We start from the raw sequence: 15,122 nt of genomic DNA on the forward strand, positions 1-15,122 counted from the left end.
AATATAAATGTCACTAGTGACTTCAGCAAGTGTACATGTAGCAGAATGGTGGATGAGAGATCCTGGCTGAAGTGAGTCTAAGAGAATGGACATGGCTTTCCTATATAACTGCTTCAAAGAGGAACAGAAAGGAGCTGTCTGTTTAGTGGGGTAGTATTATAGTGATTTTTTTTGTAAAGAAAGCAGATATTACAACAGATTTCTAGTGATAGAAATGACATGTGAAGGGATGTCTTTTAGAAAGCAGAGAGCTGACAAGAGAGTTGGGAGTAATGCCTTTGAGTGGATGAAAAGGAAGAATCTAGAATACACATGGAGAGGTTGTGCTAAAAGTGGAGCCAGGACCCTTCATCCTCAGCAAATAGGAAGGAAGTGGGTGTGTAGGTGGTTATGGATGTTGGCAGGTAGGAATAAGCTCCAGTTGGATGGATGAAGAGGCAGAGAAGGACATGCTGTCCCAGGAGTCTTCCTCTTGACATTCTGAGAGTTTATGAAGAAATGCTGGTCTCAGGCAATGGAGCCTGAATAGCTCAATCAAAGCTATGAAGTCTGAACTGAGTGTTGATGTCCTGGATTCCAGGACACTATGCAGAGGGTTCACTTGCAAGGCAAGGAAAAACTGAGTATGCTGTATTGTTTGTAGCTGTGTTTGAATATGGGACAAGAATACTTCTGTGTTTCACATTACTACTTCATTGGTGTACCACTGCCCCTCAGGATTAATCATTTAACCATACCTTGTGAACAGTTGAGTTGGTGACTTTTTAAAAAGAACAGTTGAGTTGGTGACTTTTTAAGCAGACCCTGACCTCAGTATGTAGCCCACCCATGGTGGCCTTATACTTTTAACAATCCTCTTACCTCAGCTCCTTAGTCCAAGTGCTGAGATTCCAGGCATGAGCCATCATGTCAGGCTCCTGACTTAGACTGTGGATGGGGTAGGGAAGTACATTTTGGTGAGAGGGAGGTATTCATCACTAGTAGGAAAAGCTGTTGTGCAGCTGTCTCCACACATGTGAAACTGAGGCAGCATGTGAATGAGTGGCAATAAGACAGAGAGCATGATTCATTTTGGAGTGGGCAGGAGAAGGCCTGGTGTCTAGTGGAGCACCATGCAAGTACTGCTTTCTCTTTCTTAGTGTCTCATAGAACATAGCATGTTAAAAAGTTGATGGATAAATTTGCTTCTACCTACCCTCCTGGTTTAGTTTCTTTCCATTCTAAACAGGTCTGTAGCCTCATCTGTGTTACCAACTACTAAACTAGCCATATATTGTCTATCTGATCTTTTGGTAACATCAGGTCACAGGGATTACTTCAGCAGCTAACATAAGCACTATTGTTACTGGCTTGGGTTCAAACTATGTCTTGTGATCTGGATGACTCTTTAGAGAGATTTTATCAAGTTAAAATTAGAATGCTTATTTTAAGAAATGTATGCAAGTTGATACAAATCCCTTTACTGGGTCAGAATAAATTGCTGTTGATAATTTAGAGACAATTGTGCCAAACTTCTTTTTTAAATTCCTGGCTGGATTTTGTGGATAAACCCAGAGTATGTCAGGAAACCTCCTCATTATTCTTCTCATAAGCTGGTGTCAACAGCACTTACAGCAACACATCCCTTCCTAGCTACTGGTTATTTTGCTTTCTTCCAGGTAGTTTACATTCTCCTCACTTATTGATGTTGGTGGGGAAAATATGACACTGAGATAGCCCTGACTTGTTTGGTTATAACTCTGTACACACTTTTGTATTTTGGCTGAAATTATTAGTTCATTTGTTTGCATGATTCCAGTGCAAAGGATTAAGCCTAGAACTACATTCATGCCTAGCAAGTATACTACTGAATGAAATTCCCATACTGAAAGTCTCAAAAGACTGAAAATATTTTCATTTTACTTATGACCTTACTCTTATTTCATTTTGATAGGATTCTTTTGGGTTCTTTCAAATAACCAAAGGATGGGAAATTATTTTTAAGTCATCCCCCCATGACCATAATGTACATGTGAAAAATGATCTGAAATGTGTATCTAATTAATTAAAACATTGAAATCAGAAACCAGACCAGTGTTTGAGACAGTTTGCTCACAATTTTTATATACAAAACTGTCAGATAAATCCTTTAGCCTCCTTGGCTATACAACTGGAATAATATAGGTGAAGGATTACTTAAACTTTTGTGGCCAGTGTGGGACCCAGACAATAGTCTTCATATCAAGATAGTCCTACATGATTTCCAATAACATTCTTACATAAAAGTGCAGTTTGTTTTCATTTCCATTCTTGACCTACAGCTTGTTTTCCACTCAGCATTGCTTTCTCTCCGTTCTGCCCCCATCACCCTTCAGGATCCCCTGGACCGGACCAGACCACCTTTGTTTAGTGACCAACACAGGTGCCATCTCTAACATGTTTTCTTTCTCTTGCTTTCTACTACTACACATTTCTGTAATCGCTATATATGTAGCATTTCATCTAACTACCGAAGTATGTAAGAGTCACTATTTCTTACTACACAGAAATAAGGCTCACTACAGCTCAGCTGAAGCCACAGGCAGAAGTCACTGCCTGCTTTTGTGAGGCCTTGCATCATTCTTCCTTCTGTGCTTTTCTCTGTCTGCTTCTACACTCCTCCGTCTTCAGTAACTATGTTTTGTCTTTCCTTAAATAATCTGCACTGATTAGCATTTTAGGAAAGCTACTCAAATCCTACATTTTGTTTTGTTTTGTTGCAGAACAACATTTGGGGTCATTTGTGCCATGATATTTGCCACAGTCCTGGTAACTTTCTTGTCAGGTGAGAAAGGGCAATTCCATCCACACCTCAGACTCCTTAGAGTAGTGTTTCTTAATCTGTGGGTCAAGATACCCTTGGGGGTTGAAGGACCCTTTCACAGGATTGCTTAACAGATATCCTGCATATCAGATATTTATATTATAATTCATGACAGTAACAAAGTTACAACTATGAAGCAGCAGTGAAAATAATTTTTATGGTTGGGGGTCACAACAGGAGGAACTGGATTAAATGGTCTCAGCAATAAAAAGGTTGAGAACCACTACCTTAGAATTTTAGCATCTACTTCAAACAAACTTAAGAATTTAAGACTCCTTTGTTTATATAAAACAAAACTATCCACTGGTTCCGTTTTTTCTTTCTTTTTCTGTTAGAGAAGAATAACTAAAGATATTTTGAAGGAGGAGGATACTCTCTTTATTATAAAAGGTAACAGGCTAATGAGTATGGAAACATAGATTCATGAATGTGGAGCCCAAGGCCTGGGCCACAGTAAAAGGAAGGCCTATGGCTATGGCAATTGCTATTGATATTTAAGAGGAAGACCATGAGTCCCAACATAAATCCAGGGAGGTTGTGGGGAGGACCTGAAACTGAGGTGCACATTCCTGCTCACAGCAGAGGATGTATTGGGTCATTTTGTCCTTTTCCCACATACATCTCAGAAACCGAATTTGCAGACTGAATTACAGGAGAGCATCTGGGGAGGCCTTAGATGATTGGTGCCTAGCACAATCTATATGTGGGTCACTGTGGACCTAAGATACACCATCTACTTCTTGTTTTTATTTTTCCTTTCTTCGTAAACTTTGTATATTTGTATAATTTCCCTTCTGATTGATTACTACTATTGCAGAATCCTTGACTACATTTGACATATTCCTGATTCAGCTTAGATTGGTTTATCATAGGTGGACAGATTAACAAACAGTGCTCTGTAATCCTGAGATTCTTATATAATAGCTGGTCCTGGCAAAGAGCATTGGCTCTGAGGCTAGATGACCTTGGTTAATCGCAACCTGTTCAGTCCCCAGCCATGTGATTAATTCTTGATTTTTTTTTTTTTAACTTTAAGCCTTGGTTTCCCTACATAATTGTCTCAGAGATTAAATACTTAATGGAAATGCTAAACAGATTTTAGCATATGTACTTCAAAAATGTGTTGGTTGACTCTTGGTAGTTTACATATGTGAACTGTGAGGACTAGTAGGCTAGAAAAGATAGTTACTACCTAATGTTTCAGTATATTTTATAATATCTTTGCTACTATGCTATAACAGTGTAGTATTTATATGAGTACAGACTAATGAAAATGTAAGTATCAGTATGTAGGTTGAGGTTTAGTGGCTGTCTAATACAGAAAAATAAAATATTTACTGTGGCTTCAAGCAGAGAAGTTGCATCGGGGTGGTAAATTATGAGACCTATGCTTCCTTATATGCATTTTCTTGAATGATTTCTAGTGCTAGGATGAGACTGTGCCTGTCACTACCCCTGCACCAAACACATACGCACACAGGTATCAGATCTGAGACCTGAGAGATGGTGAGAGACAGAATCTCTCACCATCAGTGGAACATTTGCAATGATTACTTGAATCCTGTCTATCTTTCTCAGGTATTGTCCCATCTTGACTTCTGGCATTAACCCACTTTTGAAAATCACACCTGTACTGCCTTGGAATTCCCATAGCCCTTATGTCAGGGTGGCCCTGGTGCCTCTGACTTGCTTCCTTACACTGATTATTTTTATGTGACCCATCTTTAGGCATGGACAAAAGCTTCTTGTGGACACAGAGCAAACACAGTGCCTGAGATATAGTTACTTATTTAGGATCTAGGATTTCTATCCATTTAAGTATAGAGAGTGGGGAAGATGGATGAGATGGAGAGAGGAGGAAAAAGTCCTATGTATAAAATCAAGTTTGGGATATCATGCATCAATTTTCTAAAGAAACATGAGGTAGATAAAGCAAACCTGGAGGAGGAACTTTGTCATTTTTACTTTTCCATGATCACAGGACAGTGAAGCTCTAGCCTTAGACAAAACTGTCCATCTCTGCCATTAATAACTCAGTTCTTTACCCAATAGGTCTATTATTCCCAACCATGCCCTTACAAAATCTGGACGTGTCCCAAACATTACAAAATACAATTGGGAGGTAGGAAATGTTATCCAAATGGTCTAGGTTATTTTGGCTGTACATTTCACTCAAATATGTTGGATACATATAGGATTAATGTAGTAAGTCTAACTTTTGAACCCAGTATGCAGGACTTGTACCCCAGTTTCTCCCCAGTGTTGTGTTCACATGGTGCTCAACTGACATCTGCCGTCTAAGTGCTGAAATTCAGTAAAGATACCTAGATGTCACCTGTATAAGCTTGAAGTTACAATCTACTGTCTTCAATCTCTGTCCTCCAACACTGACTGTGGTGCCTTGTTTCTCTATGAATTCCCAAGCACTCAGGGTTCCCACTTACCTTGTGATGCTTCTTTTACTTGCCTTTATTTTAGCTTTGAGACAGGTTCTCACTAAGTATTTAGTCTGGACCTTGAATTCTGAATCCTTCTGCCTTGTTCTCTCAGGCAGCCCTATACAAACCAGCCCAGCTAGTTGCTGAAATTCATTACCATCTTTTTTGTGCTTCTCAAGCATGAAATCCTAGTTGTTCTTTTTAATAAAATTAGTTATTCATTTTATTTGTATTTTTGACAGCATGTATATAAGGGCATCTCATACATGCTTAGTGTCCAAAGAGGTCACAGGAGGACATCAGATGCCCTGAAACTAAAATCAAAGATGGTTGTGAACTACCATGTGAGTGCTGGGAATTGAACCCAGGTCCTCTGCAAGAACAACACGTGCTCTTAACCACTGAGTTCTCCAGCTCCTATTGTCTGTTTATAAATTTACAGATTTCCTTCAAGCCAATAAAGAACCAGGCTTATGTATTTAAAGGTACCATTTGCTGTGAAATTTTGTATGCATTACAAAAAAATTACATGTCAAAAATGTGCAGTGTGAGGCTGGAGATAATGGCTCAGTTGGTAAAGTGTCTGGTATACAAGCAATCAGGTCAACTCCAGCACCTACCTTAAAGGCAGATGTGGGCATCTATAACCACAGTGCTGGGGATACAGGCCAACTGTCACAAGAGTCAAGGAAAGCAGTTATGAAAGATACCCAATGTTGCCTTCTGCGCACGCGTACACACACACACACACACACACACACACACAAAAGCATATGCACACATCCACATCATTTCATCCATATACCATATAAACTGGAGTGGGCTTTAATTTTACTTTTTGTGCCTGTGTGTGTATGTAGATAGGTAGGTTTGTACAAGTCAGTGCAGTGACCTCAGAAGTCAGAAGAAGCACTAGACCCCATGAAACTGTGGTGGTTGTGGGTGACCCAGTGCAGGTGGTGGAAACTTAACTCAGATCCTTTGCAAGAGCAATACATGCTTTTAACCTCTAAGCCATCTTTCCAACCCCAACTTGCAGGGTTTTAAAATACCCACCACTCAAGAAACCTAACAACATAGGGTAACTTTAGATAATAATGTACTATATTGTTTTCAAATCCTAGAAAGACTTTCAAAAGTTTTCACCAAAAGGATATGATACTTCAGGAAATGTAGGAGTACACTGATCTAATTATGTACATATATTAAAACACTGCATAACCTTATAAGCAAGTATTTATTACTTAATGTCTTGGCAGGTCAGAAGAGACAGCTCTCATCCATTCCTAGTTGAAATTGGAGCCAGGCCACAGATTTGGCGAAGATATCCTTCGTTTCCAATACTTCTGTAACCGGCAGGCTACAGGCAACATGGTTCTGCTGGTTTTTTTTTTTTTTTAATTCTCAGAGAGGGTAAACAAGCAAGCTCACAAGGCAATCACATTTCTATCTTCCATTGACCAAATCAAATCATATGACCATCTTTAGTACTAGATAAGAAGTGCACCCTCTCTTGGAGGAAGAAGAGAACGCACATTTACTGTTCAATAACTTTACCTACCATGGGTGTGGACTGCTTCTAGTTTGACTAGAAGCAATGCAGTTGTGACATTGTGATGTCTGCCACTACACAAATACATCTTTTTAGGATGTGTGCCTAAGAGCTTAGCTCCTGGTGATACAACATGGGCATTATCAAAGTGTCTCCTATTCTTACAGTGGAGTAGGTTTCTTTCTAACACCTACTACAGGATAGAAGGTGCACAACTGAGGCTACACACTGCAAAAGGTGCTGATGCTCTCTGTTACTGCTCAGAATCCACTCATCCTTTCTACCCATTCACTTGGCAGGTTTGGTGCAAATGCCAAAGTTGTACACTTCTTGGGACAAATCAAGCCATGGAATTACACTTATAGTCCCCAAACAAAGAGTGTCAAATGTGAATCTCAAGACCCAACTGTGAGTCACCCAGAGTTTCTGAACCAGTGGTGGGATATCTTCACCACCAGTGTTCTACCCCTACTCCAACACCAAGGCCTTGTCAAAGATGACTGCTCCTATCAAGTGATGGTAGGTTCTGTTTGTTTTCACTTTTATTTCAGGAAATTCAGTGCTGTACTTTTAAAACTTGATATATTAAAAGAATTCAGGAATTCGTAGTAGTATTTATCTTAGAGCTGGGAAATGATAACGACACCTAAAAGAAAAAGTAGATTGTGTGGCAAATCTTAATAAATATGTTTTTGGAATTCTTCTATATATCCATACATTGTAACTATAGAATTCTTGACCCATTGTTCATAAAAATGATGCTTAGATGATTCCTAATATTGTAAATCTATACAAAGATTAAAAAGGGAATGCTTATATGTATGTGAAAGCCCTACCTTCATCTCCAGCACCGGGTGGGAAAGATGGGAAGAATGCCACATTTATGTTGTAGAAACCTCAAACATTTAAATATTTGCCTCTGGTTAAAAAATAAACTTTTTTAACATGAAAATAACAATAATAGGAATACATAATAAATACTGTAGGAATATTCTGATTTCCTACTTTATTCTCCTAAGATCTTGAAATGATCCTTTGTGGGAGTGACAAAACACTGTACATTTTATAATAACAACCTTCATTAGCATGTTTTCTGATTTTAAAGGTACTTTTCTGAGGTTTGTTCTTCATGGTGAATTGGAAGAAGATGAAGAATGTTATTTTACATATTAAGATACAAAAAAAATCAGTAAATGATGAGGTAGTATCCAATGTAGGCATGAGATAGGGAGAAATAAATATCATATTCTGATTCAGTACTGTATCATGACTGATAAATATTCACAGCAGTGGCTAGCAACATAGTTAAGTCCTTCACTGTTTAGTACAATTAGCTCATTCCAACTAAGTAGTTATTGTTAATATCCCCTCTTTGTAGATGAATGATAAGGCTTAGGGAAGTCATAGAATTTTACTCATGTAAAAGGCTACAGTAACAATTAGGACTCAAACTCATGTCTGAAAGACTATAATCTTTATGTACATATACCATTTGATGGCAGAAGAAGGGAGAACTTTTTTGATAATCTATTTGGTTAGCTCCATACCAAGCTTGACCTTAGGGGCATGTCTATTAAAGACATTCACTGTAAACTCAACTTCCTGTACTGTGAGATAGAAATGATAAGCAACCATGTCTTTAACACCTGTGTTGCAAGTAGAAGGCAAAAGCTGGCCTGACCTTATGTTCTTGCTTTGCCTGCACTCTGACGCTGTTTTGTACCTAAACTCCTTGTGGCTTCAGAATATACATAGATTAAGGGTTGTTCACATGTCAGTAAAAACCCTATACCTAAACTACTTGGAGTTTAAGTACATTTAACTATTCATTTATGATTTTACAGCAAAAACCCTTTAGTTAAACTCTTGAGAGAGTTTCAGTATACTTACAGAGTTATAACATTTATGCCAGTAAATTAAGTATAGAAAAATTATCCACCTTTTTTTTTCTGCTAAAAGCATTGCCTATTTTATCAACTCTTCTAATAAGGTTTCTATTACTTATGCAGCTTAGAGCTTTTGAGTAGCAGCACAGGTTGTCTTTTCTGGTTGATTGGCTAGCCATATGCAATGAGATTCAAATTTAAGGTAGAGTAGATTTGCTGCATGTCCTATTCTTTCCAATACACAAGATCTGAGGATTATAAGCCAAGAAAAGGTGAAGATGGGAAACAAAAACAGTTACCTAAAACCAAGCACATTAACAGAAGCTGCAAGAATAGATGCTACTTGCAATCCAAATGAAAGCTTGAACAGGAAATTTTGGTACATCCTCAAACCACTTAGCTTTCCTTCATAAAAACAATGACTTGAGTGTGCACTGTTTCTCCCTGGGTAAGTTCTTTGTGAAGCACAGTATCCGAGGAATTGTTTTGTTTAAGTTCTCAACCTTTCCAAGCCCACATGGATCAATAACTTATCATGAGATTTGTGTTCCCTTGTCAGTCCATCTTACACTTTCTACTGAACTGTTTGCAGCTTTCAGACTTGGTCTATACACTGGCTTTCTCTTGTGGCTTCTGTAGAAAGGTATGCAGAACTTAAACATTAACCCTAATTACTTTGTTCTCCCAATGTTTTCACTGAGTCAAGAAGTCTTCATTTTTTAGGGAAAAAAAATCATATAGCCCTTGTATTCTTGTCTTTTTTGTTGTTTTGTGTAATGCTTTTCAGTTTTTGCATGATAACTCATTTTGGCTTTTCTCATGTTCTGTTTATTGCATTCTTTAAGTTCATCAGAAGTTCAGCTATTAAGGTGCCTCTGATGACTCTCTCTTCTAGGAACATGTCTCAGGAGCTTTGTCACACCTGTCCATTGGGGAAGCCCCAGCTACAACACAACCTTCTATGTCCTCAGAAGAAAGAAAGGAGCGGTGGGAACAGGGACAGGCTGATTACATGGGAGCAGATTCTTTTGATAACATCAAGAGAAAACTTGACACTTACCTACAATAGAAGCACTGCCATTTCCCTGTGGACACATCCACATTTTAGGCACATTTCTGATATTTATAGTATGTGAAGCTGGTTGAAAAGTCTGCTACAGTTGTTACAGGCTTTCATTACACCTCACCAGATGAGGGTTTGGGCAGGACAGAAGATGAGAACTGGCCAGATGTTATGAAGTAGTAATTCTGTTATATGGATAAGTGCTATTTAACCCCAGACTTTTTCCAGAAACTCTTAATCCTTCAGTTGCCAACATATGAGGCAAAGGAAAGCCAAAATTAAGTTCCTAAGATTGTTCTGTGGTACAGAACTTGACTCTCCATCTGTCTCACTTCAAAACAAGGTATGACATTGTCCCATATTTGCTTGTTGTACCCTTCACTAGACCTGCAATTTAGAATTGCCCAAAGCCTGTCAGAGAGTCAATTCTATTTACAGGCTAAAACAGCCTTTATTAACACAGTAGAGTGATTTATAACCCTACCAGCTAATGTTAGTTCAACAGTTTTCTATGCACCATGAAGACAGCATGCAGACTTACTTTTTTTCAGTTCTGTCTACTTGAAAATTGCAGTGTGCTCTCTCTGATAGTTAACTGTGGTAGCACTATATAGAACAAATAAAGACTTAAATACTTATTGACGTATCTTGGTTGTTTAAGTACTTTTCTACCTCACCCTTGGAAAAAAAAAAAAACCATTCAGTAATTTCTCAAAATTTGTGCAACTGGTCAGTTTCAAAAATACAAACCTTCACACTGGTATATGCTTTTAAAATTACCAGTATAGAAAAATTACATCCTTGGGAGTATTCAGATAGTTTGACTCTTGAAACCCGAAATTATCAGGCCATGTCAATAAAATTAGTATACTCAAGTAATCTTTGTGATGGACCCAGTGATCTCTAGTTTTAAAAAACAAACAACAACAAAAAGAAAAACAACACAAATATAAGTTTGCTAGACTTCTGGGTGCCTGAATCTATGCATTCATTCAGTCACCCTAGAGCAATGACCCCATGGCACCAACAGAGAGTATAGGCTGCAATGGGTTACAAGGTGTGAAAAGTGGGGTTTAAAACAATCTTTTATAATCAAAACAGGGTATCACAAATAATTCAGCTGAAGAAAAGAGAGAACACAAATGGGAAAAACAAGGTTTAATCGACAAAAGCTTCAGTGGCTTTTATTGCCATCACTTTTATGGTCCCTATCTTCTTTTCTGTAATATCCTATAGATATCTGAGTCATTACTATTCTGTATGGCTGAATAAATACACAAGGGTTTGGATACCTAAAGACAAGAATGACTAGGAAGCAACTCAGAGGCTGGTAATAAGAACTTTTAGCTAACTTCTTAAATTATATTAGTGATAAAAAATATCTTCAGACACTTGGACTGGTAGCCAATGAGTTGCTATGATCTTCAAGTACAAGAAACATTTACAAAAAGGTCTGAAGTGGCTCTGCCACTGGTCAGATCATATAATGAAATCACAAATCTCTTCTAGTTAGTTTGACAAAGTCATGCTTCTTCCTTTTTGGCTTCTGAGTCTGCTAGAGGTAAACAGAATTCCACCTTATTTTGTGTCTAAGCAATATGAAATCCAAATAAAGTTGTATGATTGGAAATATTTTTTAATATACAAGGGATTTCTAAATATCAAATTCTTTGAAATCAAGCACTGAATTGTTTGTTCTCTATTTTTAATACAGCATAAGTTAAGCTTTAAGGTATAAAAAGCTTACATGATGTTTAGATTTTACATAATATGCATTTAGTGGAGTCTGCTGACGTTATAAAGGTGTATCAAATCATGTGGCTGCAGTGTCACGAAGCAGCCTACCATTTCTTTGGTAGGCTTCATCACCTTCATCTTCCAAAGATGTCTTAATTAAACCTTACTGGAAAAAATATCTTATAGTATTGTTTTTAAGCAGCTCAAACTTAAAAATACCCACAAACCCCTGAAAGTTTGTAAAAAGATGTATAAAAGACAGTAACACAAATTATAAGGTGAACATTTATGGAAGTAATGAATGTGCTCTTACATTTCTATTCCCTTGTGAGTAATATACACACTGTTAATAAACTAAATAGGATTATTTCTAATCATAAAAATATAATTTTTAAGTACAAAATAATTTAGTACACGCTTTGTACTTAGTACTCCCATTGTTCTTAAAATGAGGAAATTAAGTGGAACCCAGTATTTCAGATCAATTTATTTTATATAAACCTCAAATATACACTAAGATCTGAATGAGAACTTCAATAGTTGTACAAAACTTAAATGTGAATGAGTAAATTACAGTAACAGTACTTTTTAAAGTGATTCAATGAAAAAAATGTGCAATATCATTTTAAAAATGAATTTTTTTTCTGTGAAAAAGAAGTCACTAAATGATGACACCATAGAAAGTAATTTTTTTTAGCTTTTTATTGAATTTAAATTTAAAGAAAAATCCAGTTTGAAACATAATACAGTATTTTCAATATATTTCTAAGTAATAAAACAGTATAGCATAAAATTTTTCATTCCAGTGGTTTATATATCTTGAATTAACTTTTTTATTAATACCACTTAATATACTAAAAAAATTGCTTAATAAATTTGATTGTTATGAATATATTTTAAAGCACAGTACTGTAGTTTTCTGGGTAAGCAGCAAATTGCCTTCACTTCTTAGCCTGAGTTTATCTGTAATTAAAATAGGTAAGTGGTTAACAGATAAGCTGGGTTTCTTTCTTTATTTGGGTTAGAAACAGTTTATACTTAATTTCACTGTGTGGGTACTACAGAACCCTAATGCTGTATATAATGACACTGAATTTTTGTGTGATGCTTGTCCTATAAGGTAGAAAATCTACTGAGGGGCTCCTAACCTTAGCAGGACAAGAATGGTTATTCCACTTTCACCCTTGCAGAAATGTCTTCCTAAAAACCATGCCTACCTCATCTGTTACTATGAGGAATGGTACCAAGAAGATTCTTGCTGGCTAATCCTGTTCCTTTGGAGAAATAGCAGGTTGGAGAAGACTTAGGGGGTACGATATATGTCATACACCTTAGATGGGTACCTATCATCTCTCTCATCAGTTGAGTCTCTAGTAGCATAAATAAAATCTCAGATGTTCTTCAGTGTATACCATAAGCCATGAGGCTTTTCTTAGTAATCTCTTTCCTGTATTAAAAAAAAAAAATCCACAGGAAAATAAAACTAATTACAGAACCTGACTGCTTATTTATTTTAAATATGACTCAAAGTCATCTATAATTTTGGGGCAACTAGTAAGCTTTCTTAATAACAAAAAGGGTAAAAAATATGTATGGATCAATTAGTGAAATTCCAAAATTAAATTCTGATTTTAAACACACAAAGGCATTTTTATATTCAGGATTAGATGTCTTTAAGAGTTGAAAGGATTTTGGTGGTTATCAGCCCAACTTCCATTCTGATTGTCATGCCTCTCACATACAGTAGCAGTCTTCTGTATTACAAAAATATATAAAGCTATTTCCAGAAACCATACGTAACTAAAAACAATTTATAGAAATATCTACTTGAATCACATAATGTAAACATTCAAAACAAACTGGGTAGAACTGGTTCCCGTACCCCTAGAGACTATTTACACCCTATGCTTCTATCACTACATTTAAATTTAATGAATGTAGTACCACTTCAGTTAAATGGACACACCATCTTTGATTAGGGCCCCATTTTTTTTCAAATTAAATACTGCAAGTCAAATATATAAATTATATCTCAATAAAGCTATAAAAATTGTGATTAACTTGATCCCTTGTACTTTGATCTTTCCTTTAAGGTTTGGTTATAGATGCAACTATAGCCTTTAAACATCCAATAAAATCTTCCTTATAGTTGTATACATATTTCTTAATGATTTACAAGGACGGTAGATCCACTGAATCATCAATTAAAGGCTTTGGTGAATAACCAAATATTTCCAACAAAGAAAAACTAATCTCCTAGTCAAAAGTATAAGCTATGACCACTTAAGAATGAAGGTGTGGGATACATGGGAGAGGTAGGAAATATTAAGCAAAGGCATTATGCAAAGCTGTAGAGCAAAAGAACTATGATAATCGCTTTCAGGCCAATTTACAATGGAACTTATTGCTATCTGAAGTATCATTAAAAGTAAGATTCATATATAGATATATCAGTAATATCACTTTATTAATATGAAATATGCCCCATATAGAATATTTTCTAGATCTCATTCTTAAATCTGCATTTTTCATGTATAAATCTTAGGTAATTGCTTGAACTGACCTTACAAAAATCCCACGAATTATAAATCAATTAAAGTTCGGATTTCATTGATTTTAGCTTGTTTCATTTCATTAGCATCTGTTTTTTTAGTTCCAAAAGCTCCAGCTGCAAGTTCTCTTTTTGTGTTTTGTATTTTCAACATATTTTCTTCAACAGAATCCTTTACAATGAACTTCAAACAGAGAAATAAATGAAGTTGGTTAAGAACTTTTCAGGTGACAAATGAAGTTCTTTTTCAATTCTCTTTAAAAACCTTACTAATTAGATTATTCCTGAGCCACACAAAAGATTAACATGCTAACAACACTGCCTACTAAAGTCAAAAAGAACATACCACCTTTAAAATAATTTGTATTTCAACAATACCGAAATTTCAAAGTCAAATGATAATATATATGTATGTATATATATATACATACATATATACATACATACATACATACATATATATTTCATACCATTTTACTAGGACATTTTATAGTATGTGTTAGAAATACTACATTATTTCACATTTTAAAAAAATATATATCTTCTGCCCTTTTCTCAACATACAATGAGGATATTTACAACATACGCAAAAGCTAAACATGGCTTCCCTTTCTCACCCAATGTCATTTTCTTGTACAAAGAATATAGTTGAAAGCACAAAAGTTATGCAACCTCCACCATCACCAGAAGAGAAAATCACACACACAAATTATATAGGTATCCCTCCCTATAGCTAGAGTATTATCAAAATGAATTTAGCATTATGTTAGGAGTCAAATGAAGTTTCCACAAATGAAAGTCTTTATGTACAGTAGGAGGTATTTGCCTCCTACTGGCAAAAGATGATTAAGTTGAAAAATTCAAAATTTCTGATAAAAATCTTAAAGGTAATAAAAATTTCACCAAGGAGTAAAAGGCATATCCAAGTCTTATTCAAGATCTCTACTATAAACTTTCTAGGAAAACATTTAATGTGAAGTAACAAAGTGTTCCTAACAAACACTATATTGTATAATGTCTTAATTGCTGCAATATCAAAGGAAATTTTATCAT

General features: G+C 36.0%; 2 protein-coding genes across 3 annotated transcripts in view; one reads left to right on the plus strand and one right to left on the minus strand.

Annotated features, from left to right (window-relative positions):
- Gyg1 (glycogenin 1) overlaps positions 1-10,419 on the plus strand; it is a 32,899-nt gene extending 22,480 nt beyond the window's left edge. The window contains exons 6-8 of one of the 2 annotated variants that reach the window (XM_051185925.1): positions 7,132-7,351; positions 9,311-9,361; positions 9,614-10,419. In XM_051185925.1, the coding sequence (XP_051041882.1) occupies positions 7,132-7,351; positions 9,311-9,361; positions 9,614-9,787 (445 nt within the window). In that variant the 3' untranslated portion in view covers positions 9,788-10,419. The remainder of the gene's footprint in view (positions 1-7,131; positions 7,352-9,310; positions 9,362-9,613) is intronic. The other variant, XM_051185926.1, reaches the window with a different exon arrangement.
- Positions 10,420-12,202: 1,783 nt separating this feature from the next.
- The window catches only part of Hltf (helicase like transcription factor), a 57,889-nt gene continuing 54,969 nt past the window's right edge, over positions 12,203-15,122 (minus strand). Inside the window, exon 24 of the mRNA XM_051185924.1 lies at positions 12,203-14,253. Within this exon, the coding sequence (XP_051041881.1) occupies positions 14,101-14,253 (153 nt within the window). The 3' untranslated portion in view covers positions 12,203-14,100. The remainder of the gene's footprint in view (positions 14,254-15,122) is intronic.

This window comes from Phodopus roborovskii, unplaced genomic scaffold (assembly GCF_943737965.1).
Source record: "Phodopus roborovskii unplaced genomic scaffold, PHOROB, whole genome shotgun sequence".
NCBI lineage: Eukaryota > Metazoa > Chordata > Mammalia > Rodentia > Cricetidae > Phodopus > Phodopus roborovskii.